The 21,218-nt window shown below is 37.2% G+C and overlaps 1 protein-coding gene across 1 annotated transcript in view; it reads left to right on the top strand.

The window, feature by feature from the left end:
* Window positions 1-21,218, top strand: part of THSD7B (thrombospondin type 1 domain containing 7B) — a 1,126,956-nt gene that overhangs the window by 561,069 nt on the left and 544,669 nt on the right. The window contains exon 8 of the mRNA XM_043994926.1: window positions 20,405-20,596. Within this exon, the coding sequence (XP_043850861.1) occupies window positions 20,405-20,596 (192 nt within the window). The remainder of the gene's footprint in view (window positions 1-20,404; window positions 20,597-21,218) is intronic.

Below are 21,218 nucleotides of genomic sequence, written 5' to 3'. Positions count from 1 at the left end.
GAGTTAGGGGAGTGACATGGTCACTCTTGAGCTCAAGGAAGATCAGTTTTGTAACTATGTGGAGGATACAATGGAGTGGGGAGAGACTTAAGTCAGGGATGACCATTTCTCTTTGGCCAGACTATGGCAAGAACTCAAGGGAGAACTGATGAAGACCTTCAATAAAGTAAGTTTTGTGAGAATAGTGAAAAGGGAGCGAACGATATAAATGCTGCAGAGGTACAGCTAAGTTCAGATATATGTGAATAATGAATCCCATAAAGAAATGAAAAGATTTGGCCATTGATTGGATATGTGAAGTGAGAGAGATTTAGGAGTCCACGATAGTGCCAAAATTGCAAACCTGTAAGACAGGGAAGATAGCGATATCTTCAACAGAAACAAGAAAATTTAGAGAAGGGGTGATAATGAATTCTGTTTTGGATGTGTTGATTTTTTTTTTTTGTACTTTTTATATTTTTTTTTCAGGGCAATGAGGGTTTAGTGACTTGCCCAGGGTCACACAGCTAATAAGTGTCAAGTGTTTGAGCCCGGATATAAACTCAGGTCCTCCTGAATCCAGGGCTGGTGCTTTATCCACTCTACCACCTAGCTGCCCCCTGGACATGTTGAATTTGAGATATCTATGAGATATTCAGTTTTAAATATCCTATAGGCACTTCATGATGTGGGCCTTGGAGCTCAGAAAAGAGCCAGGGACTAGTGACAGAGATCTCTGAATCAACTACATAGAGATGTTAATTAAATAGTTGATGAGGTCACTAAGTAAAAGTATAGGAAGAAGAGATAAGGCTCCTGAGATAAAGACGTAGGGTTCACCCACAGTTAGGAAGTGTGACATGGAGGAAGAGCCAACAAAATAGACTGGCAAGGTGCCATCAGACAATCAGGAAGGGATGCAGGAGACAGCAATGTTTGAAACTCCACTCACAGAACGTGATTGGTAGAGTCAAATGTTACAAATTGCTACAGAATGATATGCATTGAGAAAGAAGCATAAGAATTGTCAATGAAGAAGTCATTTGTAACTCTAGAGAATATGGTCTCTATTAAATGCAAAAATCAAAAGCCAGATTCAAGGAACCTTAGAGATCTCCTAGTCTAAAATCTTCATTTTATGGATGAAGAATGAGAGTTCCAAAGAGGGGAAGTGACTTGGCCAATGTCACAGAGCGAATTAGTGACAGGGTGAGGAACAGTGATTCTCTTTACAACTAACCCAGATTGCCCTCTATTATCACATCTCCTCCATTGGTCCCCTTTTTTGCAGCTAAAAGATAAAAGTTGTATGATATGATTATGGATTTGAGTCAGATTAAACTCTGAGGATGGGGTCTGGAAGGTACCCAGCCCTGCCCCAGTATAGTTCGTTTAGAAGTTTATTGCTTGTCAAATTCTCACTGTCTCCTTTAAGTTTTATTGCCAATTAACAGTATTTTTACTTCTGCTCAGTCTCCCCACTTGTCAGCTTTGTCTGCAATCCATCATGTGTCAGAACCCCAGTCAGTGGGTCAGGGAGTTAGCCCACCAATTCAATACTTGGGACTCAAGAAGAAAGGACGGGGCTCGGCACAGGATACAGCAATTGAGTTGAGACCAGATGTTAAGTGACATGTCTCTTTTTCTCAGAGCAGAATCCCCTTGACCCTAGGGTCCCAACAATGTGTTATTCTTTTATTCTTTATTCTATTTCTTTGACTTTCCAACATAGCCGAAGATAGATTTTAACCCTGTCATCCTTAACAATGCTGAAGCACCTGAGTGACTCTTCCTGTTATTCAGGTTTAATATCTTTAGAGACAGGGGCCGGGAGAGGGGAGTCAGTGGGAACAGTGAGATCTGAAACATCTGACTGTCACTCCCCTGTTTCCTCTTCCTTTGGTTTGACCTTGTTCCCCCTCTCCTATTCCCTCTTGTTCCTGGAACACGTATGCATGTCTTCATACATTGATCACGAGCTGAACACGCACCCTGGGTGAGACAGGATTGGATGTTAGATTGTGAGCTCGACCTACTGTGCGTGGGGACTTCCCCTCTGACCAACATTCCTATATAAGGTCAAGGCATGTATTAGCTGGCGAGGTTCAGGTATTGAGCTTGCCCATTCCTATGGGAATGTAATAAATCTGTCTCTGCTTGACTTGGTGGTCTCCTCGAGGTATTTGGGTAAACTGAGGCAGTTTGCTCCATACAAAGTGAACCATGATGTTGAAATCATCTTTTAATGGCCAGTGTGTATTGGAAAGAGAAGTGAACTATGAAGGGGGCAGCTAGGTGGTACAGTGGATAAAGCGCCAGCCCTGGATTTAGGAGGACCAGAGTTCAAATCCAACCTCAGACACTTGATCCTGAGGAAGTTATTTAACCCTCATTGCCCTGCCAAAAAAAAAAAAAGTGAACTGTGACTTAGGAAGTCTGAGTTCTGGTCCGTAGGTATTAAAATTTTGGTTTGTAACCATGACAACTACTCATGGCAATTCTCTAATTATCATGATCTTCAAGATGAAAAGATTGCATTAGATCATCTCTAAGGACTCCTGTATTCATTTGATTCTACTTTAATTAATCAAGCAATACACATTTATGAAGTTTCTACTATGTGCCAGGCACTGTGCTACAAACTGCAGTTAGAAAAAAAGAGGAAAAAAAAAAGTTCCTGCCCTCAGGGAGTTCACAACTTAATGAAAGAGATCTCATGCAAACAAATTATACACACAAGCCATATACAAATAAATAGGAAATAATTAACAGAGGGAAGGAACTAGAATTAAGGGGTTTGGGAAAGGCGGAATTTTAGTTGGAACTTAAAGGAATACAGGGAAGCCAGTAGGCAGGCAGAGTTGAGCACAGAGAGTATGCCAGACATGGGAGACAGCCAGAGAAATGCCTAGAGCCAAGGAGTGTCTTGTTTGTGGAAGAGCTAGGAGGCCAAGGTCACTAGATGTGGTAAGGATAAGATGTAGGAAGAATGAAAAATAGTAAGGCATGAAAGGCTTTGAATGTCAAACACATTTTGTATTTGTTTCTGGAGGTGATAGTGAACCACTAGAGTTTACTGAGAGACAGTTACAAAGACAAAGACAGAAACAGAGAGAGATAGATAGAGAAACAGAGAAAGAGAGAGAGAGAGACAGATACACACAGAGAGAGACAGAGAGACAAAGACAGAGAGACAGACAGAGACGGAGAGAGAGAGACAGAGAGACAGAGTGGTGGCAATGTCAAAAGAGAGGACAAGTGGTCAAGAAATGTTGCAAAGGTAAAATCCTCAACATTTTTTTATACCTCTACCTGAATCTTTTATTATTCACACCTTTTTTCCTCATGTGAAACACCCACAGGTTTCACTAGAGATTGATGGGCATGTCTGGGTATGATCCCTGTTACAATGTCTGAGATGTGACCTTGGTTCCTTCTTCATATGCTACTTTACAACACCCAAGCTAGTGCCGGAGAAGTCACTGAAGCCTTTGGGATTCAGTTTTCTCATCTATAAAATGAGGAGGTTGGACCAGAGTGACTCAAACATCTCTTTCAGTTTAAAAACCAATGAACATAAATGGCCCATCCTCTTATATACTAGTCCCTTTAAATGTCAAGGCTCACCATCTTAAAAAAATTTCATTATGTTCTTATACTGACAACCGATTAAGCAGCTTAAATTTTCCCCCAATTTATAAGATATTAGAAAAGTTCCTGCCCATAAATGTTCTAATAGGTGCTATTATAACTCTTTGAGAGGATTACATTATTGTTGTAACCAGTGGGCCAGTTAGGAGAAGATGGATGATCAGAGATATTTAATGTTACTAAATTGCTTCCAAAGGAATCATACCCTGCAGGCAATAAATGCCAACACAATTATTAATGATATAATTGAGGTTTTGAACTCTTAAACAAAATGAAAGTCCAATAAGATATATGGCATTTATGTCTGAGAAATAGCATGTGTAAGTTTGGTTTAGACCTAGGGGAAGAGATAGAAGGGTCCAGCTATCAAATGCTTTCATTCTTTATTTCTTAGAAATCTGAATATGTCAATATGATTTAAATTCTTTGCTCACTCTTTCAAATTGACAGAGAAGTTGACAGAAATCTCCACTGAGCACTGTTTTGAATAGTCCCACTTAAGTTTACAGCTACTTATTTGTAATAGAGCTCAGTACTTGGAGACAGAAGCCCTGAATTTGTGTTCTTCCTCTGTCCCTTGAAAATGATACGAACATGTACAAGTCACTGAGACTCAGCTTTGTCATCTGGCGAGGCTCCAATGAAATGTGTACTTTGAGAACTTTAAAGTCACTCATATGTATTATTGTCAAAAATGTTCTGCAAAACTTGTGACTGTATTTTAAAACTAAATTTAATTGTAATTTGGGCATGGGAGGTAGAAGGGAGAAGGGAAAGTGTGGAATTCTTTTTGATTGACTTTAAAAATCTAAATGCAGACTAGTGTTGATTTATGCCTATGGCGTATTATACTTCAGAATTGATTTAACTTCTAAGGGAGATCATAATCAGCCTTTGACTCTCATAGAAAGACATTATGTGATAAATTAAACACAAATCTATACATTTCTCTTGTACCCCTGTCCTCTTAGCTAATCCAGGGAATGCAATTCATATTCATTATTCATGTAAATCTCACATTGACATCAGTTTGACTCAATGAGAACTTCAAAATAATGTCTTCAGCATTGATTCCATCACAATTCTGATTTTCTAATCTTATCAGTCTCATTCTTATTTGTATTTTCATCTTCTGCATTTGCCTGGTTTTCTTGTGGACTGAAGTAAGCTATCAAAAGCTGAGGTTTTCTTCATTGGAGTCCAGATGGTAATAAATAATGATAAATATCCCAGGCATTAGTTTTATAGACTTTCTAGCCTGTGGTCATAGAAACAGAGATTTGCATACAGAGTTTGTTAAACACATTATAAAAGTAGGTACGGTACCATTAATTTCTCCTATTTAATTAGTTGGGTGCTTTTTATGAGGAAAATGATGAAGGGCATTTTTCCCAATGGGTGTTTCACACAAACTTCCGGTTTAGATATATATTTGGCATTTTATTATGCATCTTCAAAACCAGGCAGAACTGTCATTAGACCCCTGCCATGTTCCGTGAAATTGAGTAGGAATGCTTTAATAGCCAGGGGATCAAGCATGGGAAGAACATAAACAATATTTTTAAAGGGAAAAACCTATGAAAGTTCCCCTGAGGAAGTTCTATTTCTGGAGGTAGTGCCTCATAGAATGGTTTTCAAGCTCACCCATCTTAAGCCAATAAGGAACAACTTTCTATTCCTCCCAAATCCTCAAATGTGTAAGATTCTTCTTACCACTAGGGATTTAGATAATAAGTAGGTATTAAATACATACACACACACACACACACACACACACACACACACACACACACACACACATACACCTTGATATCAGAGGTAGGAAGGTAACATGATCCTTACAAATATGGGGCAGTGCTTGGTTTGTAGCTGGGACTAGATCTGAGTTCAAATTCTCCATCTGACACATACTCCCTGGGTAACTTCGGCTAAATGATTTACTCTCTATGGGCCTCATTTTGCTCAATTGCAAAATGAGAAATTTGGACTAAATGACTTTTGAAGTACCTTTCAACCCTAAATTTATGATACTATGGTTTCAAGTACAGAATTTCTAGAAGTGGTTTCAAAATTCAATAATATAAGACTTGGTTGTTATTATCTCTCCTATCTACATATGTATTTTGTCTATGACTAGGTATGTGTGTATGTATGTCTGCATATGACTATATAACACATAGTGTTTTCACTACAAGGGTCAGTATAGTAAAGGGAGTAGGGAATAGTGCTCCTAATACCTGTCAGGAACTGTGCTAAGCTCCTAACAAATATTATCTCATTTAAGTTCACTAAAATGATATAGGTTTGATGCATTTTTGAACGCTCTCTGTTTCTTATAGCTCAGTGCAATCAATGATGATATTAGTGTATCTATCAACAAGATTTTATTGAGCCCTTAATACATTCCTTGAAACATGTTGGGGGGGGTAGCAGAGAAGCTATAATAGAGTCCTTGACCTTCAAGTGCTTACAGTTTCTATGTATTCCTTTCCTTTTATCTATTTTTTTTTCAGTCTTAAGATTCATTTTGTAATTATTTTCACTAGAAGGCCATTTCCTTTGTGTGAGTACACCTTTGTAGTCTTATTCTCACAGCAGGCACTACAGAAATCAATAAGCATTTGTAGTTGAGATACTTAAATGCTTGCTTAAAATTCCACATGAGAATGCTTCGGGTACATGTTACTGGCCATGCAAGCTTACTAACTCCACCAGCAACAACTGATCTTCATGTCTAAACTCATATAAGAATCAAGCTAAATGTGTTACATTCCCAAGTTTGCACCTATAGTTCTAATTATTCTTTGTTTATGTATCACTTCACAGTCCCAGCACTTTTCACACATGTTAACTCAGTTGCACCTTAAAATAATGGTACATAGTAGATGATACAAATAGAATTATCTCTGTTCTTGTTTTTGTATTTATCCTGATCAGTTGGTTTGGTTTTGATCTGTTATGCTCATTTTCACCTTTCATTTTGATTCTCTGCTTGTGTAGCAAAGGTGATTGGATTCTCCAGGTTAACACTACTGTTTTTATTAGGTATTATATTTCAATTGTTTTGCACTTTAAAAATTTTACTTATGAGGTGGCTAGATGGTGCAGTGGATAAAGCACTGGCCCTGGATTCAGGAGGATCTGAGTTCAAATCTGGGCTCAGACACTTGACACTTACTAGCTGTGTGACCCTGGGCAAATCACTTAACCCTCATTGCCTCGCCAAAAAAAAAAAAAAAAAAAAAAAAAAAAGAGTTTACTTCTAAGGAAACCGAGACTCCACATTTAAGATCACAAGCTGCTCTTGAACCTCGATGTTATGACTTCAAGTCCAAAGCCCTTTTTGTTATATCATTCTGCTTGTCATAAAGGATAAGTAATTATCTCCTTTGCTTCCAGGAAAGAAACATCAGGACTTTAAAGGTAGCCCATGAAATTTTGCATCCTCCTATCACATACCCATGGAATCCAATGTACCCTTTTCCAAGAAGATCCTATTAGAGCCTTCACTTTTTGCTTCTCTTTTTTGGGGGTTGGTCAAGTCACTTTAGTTTAAATAACATCTCAAACCCACTCTAACTTAAATAACATCTCCAGCCTGTAAAAGCTCCTATGTAGTTTTTAAATGCTATTTATTTATTAATTATTATTATTAATTTTTTGAAGGGCAACAAGGGTTAAGCAACTTGCCCAAGGTCAGACAGCTAGTAAATGTCAAGTGTCTGAGGCTGGATTTGAATTCAGGTCTTCCTGAATCCAGGGCCAGTGCTTTATCCACTGCATCACCTAGATGTTCCCTCTTATATAGTTTTTAAGTATGTTTTGAATATCCAAATTATTTTTTGTTTCTCTATTTCTTATCCATAGGTATGCCATTCATTTAGAAATCTTAGGCATGATATTATCTCTAACTAAACATTATCAAATTTAAGATGTCAAAAATTAAACAATCATTTCCCAATTTAGTCATCTCTTCCTCCCTCCTCTTTCTCTTTTTCCTTTCTCCCCCTCTATCTTCCTTCCTTTCTGTCTTTCCGTCTTTCTTTCTAGAAATTTTGTTATTCAGTCATTTCAGTAATAGCCAACTTGTTGTTACCCCTTTGGGGTTTTCTTCGCAAATATACTGGAATGGATTGCTCATTGTATAGATGAGGAAACTGAGGCAAAGAGAGTTAAGTGAATTGCCCAGGGTGACACAGCTCATAAGTGTCTGGCCCTGGGTTTAAACTCAGATCTTCCTGATTCTAGGCCCAGCATTCTATCTACTTTACTACCTTGCTCTGCTCTTGCCAGAAATAGTGAGTGTTTATTGAGAGGGGAGAGTGATAATTGGTGGTCCTGTTGATTCCAGACCTTTTTTGTTTTTGTTTGTTTGTTTGTTTGTGTGTCAATGAGGGTTAAGTGACTTACCCAGGGTCACAAAGCTAGTAAATGTCAAGTGTCTGAGGACAGATTTGAATTCAGGTCTTCCTGAATCCAGGGCCAGTGTTTCATCCAATGCACCACCTAGCTGCCCCTGATTCCAGAGCTTTTGTATGCTTTTCTATCCAACTCTATAAATATATAATCTGATAAACTAGAATGTTTATATGAAGATGGTGAAGATATGGATAGAACTTGAGATAATGTGATATGTGATTCAGCTGGAAGAACTGAGATATTTAGAAGACAGGAGATAAAAGATTAAGTTTATTCTGTTGAGCCCCAGGTGACAGAATTAGGAAGAGTTAGTGAAAATTTCAGTTGCATAAGTAAATTTCAGTTCAAAAACTTCCTAACAAGTAGAGCAATCCCAGTGTAGATATGCTGCTTTGGGAGGTAATGGAGGGGGGCAGCTAGGTGGTGCAGTGGATAGAGCCCTGGCTTTGGATTCAGGAGGACCTGAGTTCAAATCCAGCCTCAGACACTTGACCCTTAACTAGCTGTGTGACCCTGGTCACATCATTTAACCCTCATTGCCCTGCCAAAAAAAAAAAAAAAAAAGGAAGATAATGGAGACATCTAGGAAAGGCTTCAATTAACATTCAAAGTATACTTGAGATACTATAAAGAGGATTTCTGGTTATGTATAGAGTGCTTTCCAACTCTAAGATTACATGATTGTAGTCTTTTCTAAATGTCCTTTGTTATTCATCTATTCCAACTACTTTCTTCAAGACATAGATCAAAATTTAGCTATTAAAGGAAGCACATTTGGATTAACAGATATATTAATTTGCCAAAAAATGGTTTAGAACATACATATTCACTACACACACACACACACACACATACACACACACATTTAAGTGGAACTTTGTTGAAATTCCTCTAAAGTCAGGAATTTTATCTCTATTTTTCTACATGCCTTATTTCCTAAGGAAAATAATTTCAGAGAATCTTGGAATGTTGGAAAGAATCCCGGAGATCTCTTTTGAGGCTATAAAATGATGAATCATCTTGTATTGAGGGAACTCTTGAATTTTACTTTTTGTTACTGTTTTTGTCCCATCACTGTTAGATGCAAACAGTAGGCATCATAAAGATTTTTTTTAACTCACTAGCCATTAAGATCTGTCTCTAGTAGCTAGTTACTCAGAATATCCCTCCAGTGTAAGCCATGTGAATATGAGTAGAGAGAAGAATCCTGAATGCTTTGTGTGGGGAGAGACACAATCTGGATAGAGAGATAAACAAGTTACATGGAAGTGGAGTTTGCTTTGGAAACAAATGGCTCATGTGCTCTGTTATTACAATTTCAGCCAGTCACTGGCCTCTGTGAACATGCTTATCTCAGAAATATTGTTTTCCCTCAGCAGTTATTATTTCTTCCCTACAGTATTTTCTTTTTAGCCTTTCTCCTATTTTCCCCCATGTTCATTCTAGCCTTTGCTTTTATGTTCTCCTCTTTTCTTTTATCAGCTAGTCTTATTCCATCGTTTTTCACTTTGCTGGCATTTTCTTTTACAGAATTGACTACATTGTATTCTTGCTTTTATATTACTGTTTGTTTGGTTGGTGTCATTTATCTAATCACAGATCATGAATTTTCTTTACCATTTTTTCACTGTGAAATTCTTGCTTCTTCCTTTTTAAATTATTTTTTTACATTTTATACATTTCATTGTAATTCCCCTAAACCACAACTCCTTTTTTAATGTGATCCTTTCTATGCCATCTCATAATCCAATTCCCTAAAAATAAGAGAGGACCCTTGCATATGGACTTATTGCCCACAAGGTGACCATATAATGTATGAATGTTTTCTAGTTGATTGATATTAACTTATGTCAGCCAACAATAGGAAATTATGTGAAGTATGACAATTGGCTTGCTAGCAAAAGCAACAGAATGTGGAATGAGACCTAATGTGGGATCATTTAGTTCATTCCTGCAATCCCTTCCCAATATGCAAAGATGGTCTAAATTTAAGGCCTCATTAGTACAATTCTTAGCACCACATACAAACAGGATTGGTGACATTGACAATAGCAAAATATGGCACAAATAGGTTCTATTTAGTTATTGACATTTTTCTATACACCCTGTTAATTTAAACCATAAGCATCTCTATGCTGCTTAGATGACTAGGTTTGTCCAAAAGAGATCAAGAAGATTCATGCCCTGTCAGAGATATGATTTAGGATACTACAAGGGTGTAGAGTGAATAAAACTTCTCCTAAATTGACTTAGTACTGTCTGTCAGTGTCTTACTCAGCTATTGGCATGTATTTAATCAACGTTTATTGGTATTCTTTTCTGAAGCTTAAATGGTACATAAAGTTTTATGACATGTAGAGCATTTTAGGTGACTGCTTCATTATTTTCTGGAGATAGTATGAACTTCTACCAGTGGAAGAATGGAATGAATCCTTCATATTGTTTTGAAAATATACCTTATTTTCAGAAGAAAGGTAATTTGACTTTCCTCTAATTAAAAATTTCAGTGCTGTTTTCAAACCTGTATCATGGCTTTTTTGGGGGGGAGGGTGAAGCAGGGTTCTCATGATCTTTTCAGAAAAGCAGATATTAAGGTCTTTCTTATTTCAGTATATTCAAAAATCTCACCTTGGACACTAGCTTGTGAACCTGGGCAAGTCACTTAACCCCAATTGTCAGAGCCATCTCCAGTGGTCCTGATATATATCTTGCCACTGGACCCAGATGGTTTTGGAGGAGAGAGTGAGGTTGGTAACCTTGAACAGCCCTCCCTCAATTAAATCCAATTTACTGCAAGTCATAACATCACCCCCTGTTATAGTCCTCATCAAGAACAAAAGACAGGGGGCAGCTAGGTGGCACAATGGATAAAGCACTGGCCCTGGATTCAGAGGACCTGAGTTCAAATCTGGCCTCAGACACTTGACAATTACTAGCTGTGTGATTCTGGGCAAGTCTCTTAATCCTCATTGCCCTGCAAAAAGAAAAGAAAAGAACAAAGGACAAATAACAACAATAGACTTAAAATACAAATTCAATTTATTAGAATTAAAATATAGATCATGATCAAGCAGTGATAAAAAAGTAAAAGGAAAATGACCCCACACTAATTTGATGTTCTGTAAATAGTACAACTAAAAACTATCTTAAAGGATTTTTTTAAAATAGAGAGCTCATGGTTCTGATATTTGGACAGATTTGAAAGCCAGATGTTAAAGTCAAATGATTGCTTCAAGCCTTAGAATAGATTGTCTCCTATGAAATTATTTATTACTCTTGTTAAATGGTGTTATCCAATTAAACAACAGAAATTAGAAAAACAATAGTTGGCAAACATAATTTATTGAGATTAGCTCTGGACTTCGACAATGTTACATAAATTAGAAGAATTTTCTTTGTTAAATGAAGCTGGCACATTTGATGTAAAAAATAGCAGTGCCACAAATTGTGAGTTATGCTTTAATCCCACAAAAAGAATCTGAGTATATATAACCAGAATGATGGTGAAGAATGTGAATTAAGCTCTTATCATTGGCCTTTGATTATATATCCTGTTAGGTTTTAATCCGTGGGTTTATAAAAGTCCCCAAGAAAAAGGAATCAACGTTTCACAACTCCCACAAGAATCACAACAAGCAAACATTACCTTACGATAGAACATAGTGTTTATTATTGATTTGTAGGAGCCTTACAGAAGCTGAGAATAATTTCATAGAAACTTTTGGAAACATGAATTTCCTTTACATCTGAATGTATTCTTTTTTATTATTGAAATGCTTATTTTATTCCATAAATTAAAATAAAATGAACAGAAATTTTAAACAGTAAAAAATTAGTATATTGAAAAGCATTTTTTTTGTTTAAATTAATAAAGTATTTTATCTTTTTCCCATTACATGTAAAGATATTTCTCAACTTTTGTTTATACAAGCTTTTCAATTTCAGATTTTTTCTCCCTCCCTCCCCTCCCTCCGCCCTCCCCTAGACAGCAGGTAATCTGATATAGGTTATATATATATACATAATAACATTAAACATATTTCTGCATTAGTCATGTTATAAGAGAAAAATCAGAGCAATGATGAAAAACTTCACAATAGAAAAACAACAGCACCTAAAACAAAAAAAATAGTATGCTTCATTCAGCATCTACACTCCACAGTTCTTTTTATTTTTCCCCTGGATTTGGAGATCCTCTTCTATCATGAGTTCCCTGGAACTCTTCTGTACCATTGCATGGGTGAGAAGAATATAGTCCATCACAGTAGATCAACACTCAATGTTGATGATACTGTGTACAATGTTCTTCTAGTTCTGCTCATCTCACTCATCATCAGCCCACGTAAGACCCTCCAGGTTTCTCTGAACTCCTCCTGCTCATCATTTCTTACAGCACAATAGTGAATATATTATTTTTTGTTATGATATAAGATTATAGTTTGTTGAGGATACTTGAAATGTGGAATCTTACATATGGCATTTTCCCCCATATTTGTCTAAGATTTTAGTGATAGCTTCTTTGGAGGATCAAGGAGTTCCAGGAGGGTGGAGAGAATGAAAATTCAAAAGTATAGATGACCTTTGTTTTAGTTCTGCAAGGAAAGTGAAGAAAAGTCTACTGATGCTGACAACCAAATCAGATCATTCTGGTCCAATCTGACCTTTTGGTTTCTCTACCTCCAGTCTCTCCCTTCTCTGGTCCTTCAAAGAGCTGTCCTAATGCCAATTTCTAACCATGTCAGTCAACTGCTCAAAAACCACCACCATCTCCCCAAATATCTAATGATTAAAGCAGCATTCCTTTGTCTGCCATTTGTGGTCCTCACTAAATGGGTATTTCTTCCATTCTATTCCTCTTCATTCCCTCTGTCCTCAACCTCATGTGGAAGACTTACGTTTCCCTGGCCACCTCTTTTCTTTTCTCAGTGTATTTGCACATCCTTTTCCCTTGTTAGGAATAGATCCTCTTCACCTCTGTATCCATTAATATCCTTTTGTTCCACCAGGAAGGCTCAGTTAAGTTGTTATCTCCTTTATGAAGCTTTACTTTTTTCTTCCAGCTAGAAAATTCTCCATGCTTCCTTGACTCACTGATGCCCTACTATGTGACCCTTCCTGTGCATTTGTTCACATTCTGACTTGTATTAAAGTCATCTGTGTGCCTGGTGGTGCAATGGAGTGAATGTAAGGCCTAGAATCAAGAAGATCTCCATTCAAATCCTACCTCAGACACTTAATTGCTGTGTGACTTTGAGCAAGTCACTTAACTTCTTTCTATCTCAGTTTACTCAATTGTGAAATGAGAAAGCTAATAGAAACTACATTCCAAGGCTGTTTGGATGATCAAATGATATTATATTTGTAAAATATTTAGCATAATACCTAGTACATAGCAGGACATTAATAATTATCATTCCATTCATGTACCATACTATAATAAATTATAAGTGCATTCTACATAGGAAACACACTTTTATTTCGTGAATTTGATGGAGCTGAATGTTTTGGACTGGTCTTTTATATTAAATTAATAACACTGATTACTAGATTTCCAAGTATATAGCCATAACTTCAGTGTAACCCAGTCCATGTAGTTGATGATGATTGATTTGCTTATGTAAAGCTCAAAGCAAGGATTCCCTATGTATGTATAACCTGTGTTTCAGAACCCCTAGTTAAAGGTTTTACATGAACTGAATTTAATCTTGCAATGTTCCCTGGAAATAATAGAGCACAATTTGTGTCTAGATCTCTACAGAGGTGAGAATAAAAGCCCTCACTCCTGAGCGAGAAGTAATTGTACCTGGAGCTGCTGGTGGGGCAAGCCGTCTATCCAGACCTTCAGAGTCTAAACTAGTAGTATCAAACTCAAATAGAAATGATCCCTGCTGGGCACATATTAACTCAGAAAACCATAAATTAACATCATCTATGTTTTGCTGTATTTTTGTTTATTTTGATAAACAATTCCCGAATTTATATATATATATATATATATATATATATTTTTTAGCGAGGCAATTAGGGTTAAGTGACTTGCCCAGGGTCACAAAGCTAGTCAGTGTTAAGTGTCTGAGGCCAGATTTGAACTCAGGTACTCCTGACTCCAGGGCCACTGCTCTATCAACTCTTCCACCTAGCTGCCCCCCCCCCAATTATATTTTAATTTAGTTCCTGTCACACTTGGAAGTTTTGCTGGCTGCCTGGTGAGTCTGACTCTTCTAATCTACAAAATCCATAGGAGGTGTGGAAGGCTAGGTCCCAGTTTTCTTTTCCATATTATTGCACAGTCCTTTAATGTTCTTCCTGCTCTGGGTAGAAGGACATATTTCTCTTCTCTCCAAGAGACTGGGTGTAGGTGCTGACTTGGAACTATGAGTTATCCAGGAAATTCCCTTCTCCTATGAACCTCTTCCCCTACACCAGTCTTCTCTCTGTTCTATCTAATCACCTTCCTGCTTAGAGACACATCACTGCCATCTAATAACTAACATGCTTTGCTATTGACTTTATGTGTCAGTTATCTCAGGGCCTGAGAAGTGTTGCTATTGCCCCTCATGCTCTATTAACACTATAGCTAAGAGGTTTTACCATTACCTCTTCCTGAGCTGAATCTCTGGACCTGAGGCTTTCCCTGAGGCGCCTCATAGATATTCAGACTTCAGCTCAGCTGAAGAATACCAGCTCAGCTGGTATTCTTGTTTCTTATATCTAACTTCACCAAAACTTTTCGATCCCCTTTATAGGATGAAGTCCAAGGGCACAGCTCTTATCTTCAGAGACTATGACTCAATAAATCAAGCTTAATGTAATCTTAATGGGAATGCATATACCTTGCATTTGGAGATATCTACAAAGACCTCATCCTTTAACATTCTCACCTTGAGTAGGTTACTTGTTCATACCTCATGGAGGTGATATCATCAGTCATCACAATGGGGTATTGCATCAAGTATTAGGAGATGTCCTCAAAGCTACCCTTGATCTTGCCTTCTCCACATAACATGCACGATATCTCTAGGTTTCTTTTTATGGATTTTTAACCTGGGAATTTGATTTTTAAAAAATGTATTATAATATGAATTGTTTCCTTTGTAATCCATTGTATTTTATCTTAGGCATTAAAAACATTATTCCGAGGAGGGGTTCATAGACTTTACCAGAGTGCAAAAGGATCCATGACCCCCTTCAAAGTTTAAGAACCCCTTCTTTTGTTACCCTCTGATGACTTGTACCACTTATTGTCTCCTTTTCTGACTGTTAAAGTCGTAGCCCTAAAGATGGCCTAGTTTATATGTCCAAGTTTTTAGATTAACTAGTGTGGACAAACTGTCAAAGCATTGGTAAAGCTTTTGACATTTAATTACATGAAAGAAATAGGTATATCAGTTGAGAGGCAGTTTAAATTATGTTTCAAAAAATTAGAATCTAGCTTATGATGTAAATATCCAAAGCACTCACAGTATGATAGGGGACAAATAGTTGATTAAATTTAGATTTAGTAAAAAGTGAAGGATTTCAAAATTCTTGTGTATGAAAACATATCAAAACAGAAATCAAAGCTGTTTATAATTTATACCAAATGGATTTTTTGAATTACACTCCCTTCGATTCATAGGGATCCTATACCTAGAGCTGGATGGGATCTTAGACTTTATCTAGTTCAATCCTCTCATTTTGCAGATGAGGAAACTGAGTCCCAGCAAGATAAGTAACTTGCTCATTGTCACATATATGATAAGTGAGAGATGAAGGAATTGAACCTGAGCTCTCTGACTCTGGAGCCCGTGTTTTTTTTTTTTTTCTCATATACCACACAGACTTCTTATTAACTGTTTAGTATTTAGCACACACAGTATTAGGCACCAGTGATAAAAAAGAAAGAAATGCTCCTTGTAATCAACTTAAATTCTGTTATAGAAAATAACTTGCAAAAATATGATAGCTGACATTTTATAGCTCTTTAAAGTTTGCAAAGCACTGTCCATAGGTTAAGTCACTTGAAAAAATATTATATGTAAAAACAAAGTGTGAGGAAAGAGTGAACATGAGGGAGGATTGACTCTCGAGTACAAAGCTGAACTAAGCTGACCCTCCTTAATCTATTGGTGCTCTCTCACTCCATAAGCTTTCCTCAGTGATCCAGTGGTTACTCCTTGTCTCCTAAATATGGCTGATAATTTCCCACACCACACTGTTCCCCCTTCTGTCTGAAATATGTCACCGAAATCTCCCTCCCTATATGGATCTTCCCTCCTCCACCAAGCCTTCTTTATCTATGAAAGGCCACATTTTATGTTCTATTTGTATTGGTATATGCTTTGTTTCTAGACCTAGATGTTTGAGTTTCATGAGAATAGGAAGTGTGTCTCATATGTCTTTGAATGTTCTATAGTTCCTCATAAATAGTGGTAACCTAAGATTTCAGTGACTTATTCAGTCATAATACTTTAAAAATTCACATCCATTTTTATCAATATATTTGTTCCCTCTACCACTGACGATCTCACCTCCTCACTTTTATTTAGGTGATCTTTACAAGTTTTGGTCACTTTGGGGGGGGCGGGGCAATGAGGGTTAAGTGACTTTCCCAGGGTCACACAGCTAGTAAGTGTCAAGTGTCTGAGGCCTGATTTGAACTCAGGTCCCCCTGAATCCAGGGCTGGTGTTTTATCTACTGTGCTACCCAGCTGCCCCTGGTCACAGAATTTAATAGTGAGAATGACAGTATTAATGATGTCTGAGTTTCAAAAGCAAACTTGAGCTGACTCTTGTTTAATTGGTAATAAAGGGAGTGCTAGGTGTAAGTCATGGATATAAATGAGGAATGCTTATTAGAGTATGAGCAGTGGCCTATTCAGAGTTTGATTAGAAGTAGATTATTTTGACAGCTGGTTTCAGTATTCCCATTGAAACATCATCCATATTTCAGAGCCATAACTAGCCATAATTTCATCTAGAGCAGATGGTGGTGGGGATTCACCTGGGGTATACACCCAGAGTGTACAGCCTGGGACATCACAAAGTTTCTTCTCTGCTAAGAAGCAAGGTCTACTTAATGGAAGAAGCCTAATTAAGGCAGAACTAGGAAAGTGAGGAAGGATACCTAGGGGATGTTGTTGTTGTTTGTCCTTCCTTCTTGAAGAGGACTATGACATGAGGGTGGTGTCATGACTTGCAGTGAATTGGATTTAAGTGAGGGAGGACTGTGCAGGGTCACCATCTTCCAGAGCCATCTGGGTCCAGTGATAAGATACAGATCAGGAGAACAGGAAATGGCCCCGGGCATGTTTGAGGCAATCAAGGTAAAATGACAGGGTTAAGTGTCAAGTGTCTGAGGCTGGCTTTGAACTCTGGCCCTCCTGACTTCAGGGCCAGTGCTCTATCTACTGAGCCACTCAGCTGCTCCACATAGTGGATGTTGGCCCCTACCATAATTATACCTATGTTTCATTTGCAACCTCCCCAGTTATATAATATAGACAACTAGAATATTAGACATTAAATGGTTCAAACCTTTAATTTTAGAGATAAACATACAGAAATCTAGGTATGTTAGATTCAATTCAAGAAATATTTGAGTTGCTTATTGTGTGTCAGGTACAGTAAGGGATATAAAATTCATTATGGCATAGAACATTATTGAATACTAACTCTGTGCCAGGCACAGTGCTAAGCACTGAGCTTACAAATATAATAAAAAAGGTACTCCCTCCCCTCAAGGAACTTCCATTCTAATAAAGGAAGACAATATTTAGAGCTGGAAAATAGAGGAGATTAGGGGAAAGAGTCCCCATTCTCAAAGAAAAATATCTATAAGTTGAGGAGAAGGCTGGAAATGGAGTTCGGGTATGAGATACACCATAAACTTTTTCAGGAAAGGGTCTACATCTTATTTCATCTTTGTATTTTCAGCCTCTATCATAATGTCTTACAAAGCATTAGGCACACCCAAAATCCTTAACGTTCTTTTATAAAGGATGGCAAGCACTTGTCTAAGTCACCAAGCTAGTTAGTGCAAGAGCTGGGACTAGAACTAATCAGTCTTAACTCCAAGTATTCTTTCTAAATAATTTCCTCAATCCCATATAACTAAACATAAATGAACCATCTTCTTGGACCACCCTGGTTGTGGGTGGCACTATCCACAATCTTGCATGCTTTTTAAATTTTTCTTTTTCAGCATGAATTCTAGGTCCTGATATAATAGAAACACATCCTAAGAATAGAGTGAGAAGGGAAAAATGCTTTGAAAATGGTCTTGTGGCTTGATTATCTGCTAGAATCTCTATTACTTCTCATAATATGCTTGAAAAGTTTTATTTGTACCTCAAGGGCAATGAGGCTGGCCTCATTTAGAAATATGAATGCAGATATTACCACTGCACTATCATCTACTTAAGACAGGCTCACTAGCTGTCGGCTTGTTTTATTTACTTCCTGAAGAAGAGAGGAGAGAGCTAGAGAGAGAGAGAGAGCAAGAGCGAGAGCAAGAGAGAGAGAGAGAGATAGAGAACTATCTCCACAGTTTATTTGTGTGTGTGTGTGTGTTTGGTTGAGAATGCTTATGACAGAGAACATTCCCATCAGTGTAAAGTCAGAACAGAAAAGCTGTTATTTCTGTGATAGTTGTTGTAGTATATTTCTTTCCTTAGTCTCCAGCCACATTAAATACTCATTATTCATGTTTGTAGTAGGTATTCCTATGGGAATACCGTGAACCTAGTTCATAGGTTCAGTAGATGAGTTATCTAGAAAGGAATGGAATTGAATTTAACCTATTAATGAATCATATCAAATATAGTTCTTGCATGTTAATAGCTGACATCATGTTCCCATTTTCCACAGGAAGGTTTTTGTATATCTATTTATAATCTGCTTTCTATCTACTTATCTATCTTCCATCTTCACCATCGTCATCATCATAACTACTTATCATCTATCACCTATCATTTATGATCTTCGATCTTTCTATCTGTCTAGACATTTTTATCTTTTTGTGTGTGTGTGTCAAGGCAGCCTGGTGAAGCCTTTGAATCCTTTTTCAGAATAATGTTTTTAAATGCATAAAATAAAATATATGGATTCCAAAGAAAACAAATGATATTCAAGTATAACTATCAAATATTTTAAAAGTTCATAAATACAAAGTTAAGAACCCCTAATCAATCTATTTGCACATACAACCATCCATCCATCCATCTGTCTGTCTATCTATCTATCTATCTATCTATCTGTCTCTCTATATCTTTATATGTGGGATATCTATCTTTATATTTTTTAAATAAAATGTATAACATTAAAAATAAAACCAATCACATGGAAACACAGTTATGATTTTTTTTAAAGTTCATGGACACCAGGCTAAGGACCTCTATAGATCAATCTGTATTTCTCTCATAATGATTTAGAAAATATACTCATTCTATTTTCAGTTACCCTTAAAATGATATGTGGATTTCAAATTTCCACAAGTATCATATTGTCACTGAGGACCTCAGAAAATGATGGACTATCACTGAATTTGTGCATTATTATTTTGCATTGTGTCACTGAACTCATAGAATGGTCAGATTTTCTTCCCTGGAATTTTGAATACATTTTTCCCCAAATATTGGAATGAATAAGCAAGCAGTGGTAGTGTGGCTGCTTTTTGCTTGTGTAGTACACACAGATTACTGGCTAATTTAAAGTTGAAGCAGAAAGGACAATGACACATTCATATGATTTTGAAAAGATCATTTGGAGTGCTATATAACTTTAACCATAGTTTCATTTCCATATTTTCATGTTGTTTCAAATTTAGAAAATAAAAATTAAAAGCATGATATAAGCATCAACCTATGTGAGAATCTTGTTCAGAGTGGCCACAATTTGAAAAGAAATTCTCTACAAGTAAATGTCTGTAGAACCTCTATAATTGGAGTCCAAAATGCAGCATCAGCAGACTTTGTGCTTCTCAGACCATTGAACAACCGTGGTTTCCTGTTCTTCTGGGAAATATATGTCATAGATGTAATAGCCCATCCCAGACAGGTTTTTGTCTATCACTTACTATACCACATTCAAAATATTCTGGGAAAGAAATTGGCTTTGCCTCTGAAAAGGAAGAGCAATGAAGATTGTATTATTGTCTGTGGGTTTCTAAATATTAAATGATTTCATGTTACATTTTCATAACACAAGTGCTTGAAGAGTGCTGAAGACATTGGGTCTTGCATCTCAAAGGCTTTACAGTATTAAGGGATGAATATTGTATAAGTTGAACAGGGCAAACACGAATAAAGACTCCCCTGTTCATGACCTTATCTCAGATTGTCCCTTAGGTGACTTTTCTTGGTCTTTTTGTTTGCAGGAGAAGAAGTATCAGGCAATCTCTGTCTGGCGCCTCCTCCTCCAGAACGGATGGCTTGTGAAATACCCTGCCGAATGGATTGTGTGGTTAGCGAGTGGGCAGAGTGGTCAGCCTGTTCCCAGTCCTGCTCCAATAAAAACACAGAGGGGAAGCAGACAAGGACCAGAACTATACTAGCATTGGCAGGAGATGGTGAGTAATGGTAGGAATTTTGAGAGAATTCAGCATTCATTTAAATAGAAATGGAGGGCAGCTAGGTGGCACAGTGGATAGAGCACCAGCCCTGGATTCAGGAGGACATGAGTTCAAATCCAGCCTCAGACACTTAACACTTACTAGCTGTGTGAACCTGGGCAAGTCACTAAATCCCAATTGCCTCACCAAAAACAAACAAACAAAAACAAAAAACAAAACAAAAAAGAAATGGAAAAAAAAATCTGGTCGAGCAATACATTTGGTGTCTATAGTTATCCATGCCTTTGAAATTGCAATCAAATTTAATATTACATTTTAATAGAGTATTGTTTTGTTTTGTTTTTGTATCCTAGTTTGAGTAAGAGGGAATGCAAAAAATCATCGAATAGTAGATGAAAATTTGTTTGGAGGTTTAATTGACATGCATCTAGCCATACCTCTTAAAGGCTTGCCACCTGTTTTAACTGGGACATCTATAGAGCAGCATACTATTGTGCAGCTGGGATGTAGGAAGGCCTTGGTCTGCATCATGCCTCAGGCACTTGCTATTTGATACCAGGCCTTGATGAGTATCAATGTATCAGTTTCTTCAACTGTAAAATGGGGATATTGTTACCAC

This window comes from Dromiciops gliroides, chromosome 3 (assembly GCF_019393635.1).
Source record: "Dromiciops gliroides isolate mDroGli1 chromosome 3, mDroGli1.pri, whole genome shotgun sequence".
In the NCBI taxonomy this organism is placed as follows: domain Eukaryota; kingdom Metazoa; phylum Chordata; class Mammalia; order Microbiotheria; family Microbiotheriidae; genus Dromiciops; species Dromiciops gliroides.
The sequence above is the reverse complement of the archived record's forward strand: the minus strand, read 5'-3'. Positions and strand labels throughout refer to the sequence as shown.